Below are 3,221 nucleotides of genomic sequence, written 5' to 3'. Positions count from 1 at the left end.
TTACTTTTAAAGTTGGGGGCTTAAAGTGAAGACAGACTCAAATTCTAGCTATGCAGCATTTTATCTTAGTATCAGTTATTTATTATGGAAAGTGTCTCCATAATATAAGCAGATCATGAAATGATTTTTTTACTCTTAGCATCTCAAATTGACAAAGTTTCAGTTTGATTTAATACTATACCCTAGATTTTACAGATCCTTACTGAAGACAACATATATTAATACATATACTCACTCTTTAATGAGTACTGAATATTCATCAATAACATGAAATCCTTCAATTCTACTTAAATTAGTAGTATGATTCATAAATTTCTGGGAATCAACACTGGAAAAGTAAAGTTCAAGCTTTATTAAGTATTCATATAAAAAACCATCCCCCCAATTCATCAAACAACATGAACTTTCATAGTATGATTAGCATTTTACTCCACATTACTCAGAAAAAGTAAAGTCCAATTTACAAATGGCAATTTTAACAAGAATTAGGGGCAAGACTAAGAGTAAATCCTGACAGAATGAGCCCCCCAAACCCCCACTTCCTCTTTAGGAAATTGCTAAGATTAGAGTCAAATAAATTACCATAAATTAGGTGCCAAGACAGCTCTCAATTTAAAAAACACAGAAATGAAAGGGGGGCAGGGGGAGGGAAAGGATTTCCTTAGCTCCTGCAGGAAGTGTGTAACACTGTTTATGCTGCTGGCCCGCAGGCTGGAGGAGAGTGGTAGATGTGTCACCCATCTGGATAGTTGCAGTAATATACTGCAGAACTGGCATCAGACACGACAGAGGAAATGGCCCCATGAGTGTCAGGTAGGGAAAGGCCAGATTCATGTCCCTGGTAGTTTAGCCCCAACTCTGGTTTGCATACAAAATGCAGATATTGTTCAAATTCTGTGCGGTCCACATCTGCAAGAAGCTCAGCAGGTTGGCTGGTGTCCAGGCCATCCCTGCAGACCAAGGCTTCTGGAGGAGGAGAGGGCTGACTAGATCCTGGCTGATGCTGCATCTGAAAACCACGGACACTGCTCCCAGCTTGGGGGGAGCCCATGGGACCATAGTACATATGCAGAGGGTTGGAGGGACCCATCAAGCTCTGCAATGAGTGTGCCAGGGGTTCCTGCATGTGTCTGTGGTGCACAGGACCTGAGTGAGAGTCAGGATGTGCAGAATACTCAGAGATTACAGGATAGCTATAGGGTCCTGGCTGGCAGTCTCCTTGGAGTGAGGAGGTGAAGAAAGCTGCATCTGGCTCCATCCCATCCATAGGAGAAGCCTCCGGGGTAGGCAAATTGTAGCTGTCAAACTGAGAGGCTGGACCTAAACTCTGGCACTCGCGGTAGTGTCCCATCTGAGGAGGTAGCACTCCCTGGCCATGGTGGTAGGTCTGCTCATGGAACGGCAGTCCCAGGCTTTCCACACATACTCTGCCCTCTGGACCCAGTCCCGAGCCCGGCTGCTCAGGGAGGTTATGAAGGAAGCCACTCTCCACCCGCTTCAGCCTCTTCACCTGCTTCCTCCTCCGAGGCCGGTATTTGTAATTGGGGTGGTCTTGCATATGCTGCACGCGCAGCCGCTCGGCCTCCTCCACAAAGGGCCTCTTCTCAGCCAGAGATAACGCCTTCCAAGACTTCCCTATGTGGACAAGGGAAAAAACAAGAGGGAACAGACTTGGTCATTCTCCACCCGCTAACAGATCTTTCTCAAACCTTACAATAAGTCCGTTAATAAAAATGGCACACACAAAAAACAAAAACAAAAAAAAACATTGCGGCATCTAGGATGAAAGGTAAAATCCTTCACTCCAAGAGAGAACTACTTTTATTAGAAAAACACTTAAAATTTTTAATCTCCGACAAGCGTCTTAATTCAATCCCTTCCGCCCTTTCTGTTTACAACACAGTATCCTTTCCCTTTTCCTCTTTTAATTCTCCCGTCTAGCTGCCCAGGAGTACGTGGAAGGAAGTTTTTTCTTCCAGTCTAGGAGAGGGAGCAAAAACTATACTCTCCAAAGATTCGCCGGAAAGTAGCCTCTCTCAAAGAGTTCTGTAATAAGGCCAGTCGGGAATAGCGATGCAAAAGGGTGACAATACCAGGAAGATCAGTTTAGAGGGGGATAGGCAATTAGGGCGGGGGTGGGGGTAGGTAGGGAAGTGGAGAAGGAAGAAAAGCATGGAAAAAGCAAAGCAAGGAGGAAGTGTAGTCTCACAAAACACAGAATTTTATTTTGGAACTTTAAGGTCCCCACTTGGGAACTGAAGATCACCACGACTGAAACAGACAGTAAGAGGCTCCTGCTGCTCCTTTAAAATGCCAACTCACCCAGCATTTTGCTCAGCTCGGCGTTGTGCAGGTCCGGGTTCTGCTGTGCCAGCCGCTTGCGCTCGTCCTTGGCCCACACCATGAATGCGTTCATGGGCCGCCGGATGCGGGACTCCCCTTTGCTACGGCCCGCAGCCCCAGCAGCTGCAGCAGTCGCGCTGCCCCCGTTCCCTGCACCTGCACCTGCACCGGACTCGTTCTTGACCTTCATCTCCCCCAGGGGACTCAGAGACTCTGCCCACGGGCAGGAGCCCATCCCGGCCATCATCATGGGCAGTGCGCACCTAGTTTGGCTCTGGTCGTCACTGGCATACCCCGCGTCCGGGCTGCTCATGGCTCTCCTGCCCAGACCTTGTGCTTCGCACCCCGCCCCGTCCCCACACCCTCAGTCGGGACCCGAAGGTTCCCTCAGTGGCGGGTCCAAGGTGGGAGGAGAGCGCGGTAGCCAACAGGAATTGGTCAGTCTATTGAGATGCCCTGACTCCCAGCCTCCACTGCCAGGTCCAAGACAACTGGGGAACAAACGCTCCCAAACTAACTGGGCAAGTACGAGCGCTCTCTCCGCAGCAGCTCCCCTTTCTACACTCACTCAACCAATGAGGCTCCGGGGGCGGGGCGGCTCCCACGAGGTGTCAGACGCCCCTCCCAGACCAAGGCCTGGGCCACCTCCCCGCAGAGAGCTACGGCTGCTGCGGCTCAGGCTTTACCTGAGCAGGTGAAGACTGGAAGGAACCAGACTTCCAGGCACCGGAAAATCGGAACCTCAGACTTCGCTGTTGTGGGATTGATTGCACAAGCGGCAAAATTTTCAAAGGTTCCCTCTTGGAAATACTTTTTTTTTTTTCCCTTTAAATGCTAGTGCTGTTGGACAAAAACTCCTCAGCTGTTTCTTTGTTTTT

At 49.1% G+C, this 3,221-nt stretch overlaps 1 protein-coding gene across 1 annotated transcript; it reads right to left on the bottom strand.

Annotated features, from left to right (window-relative positions):
- Window positions 1-337: 337 nt before the first annotated feature.
- Window positions 338-2,896, bottom strand: LOC141549069 (transcription factor SOX-17-like). The gene is made up of 2 exons (XM_074278402.1): window positions 2,323-2,896; window positions 338-1,635 (listed from the first exon to the last, which is right to left on the bottom strand). Exons 1-2 carry the CDS (start codon window positions 2,654-2,656, stop codon window positions 734-736), a joined length of 1,236 nt encoding a protein of 411 aa, XP_074134503.1. The 5' UTR covers window positions 2,657-2,896; the 3' UTR covers window positions 338-733.
- Between the last annotated feature and the right edge of the window lie 325 nt (window positions 2,897-3,221).

Source organism: Sminthopsis crassicaudata, chromosome 1, assembly GCF_048593235.1.
Source record: "Sminthopsis crassicaudata isolate SCR6 chromosome 1, ASM4859323v1, whole genome shotgun sequence".
Taxonomy (NCBI): Eukaryota; Metazoa; Chordata; class Mammalia; order Dasyuromorphia; family Dasyuridae; genus Sminthopsis; species Sminthopsis crassicaudata.
This window is presented reverse-complemented; position numbering and strand designations above follow the sequence as displayed.

Excerpts from the sequence above, each read along its gene's own strand:
- LOC141549069 (XM_074278402.1), bottom strand. The coding sequence starts at position 2,656 with ATGAGCAGCCCGGACGCGGGGTATGCCAGTGACGACCAGAGCCAAACT. Across the intron at positions 1,636-2,322 it reads CGAGCTGAGCAAAATGCTGG|GGAAGTCTTGGAAGGCGTTA; the intron begins GTGAGTTGGCAT and ends TTGTCCACATAG.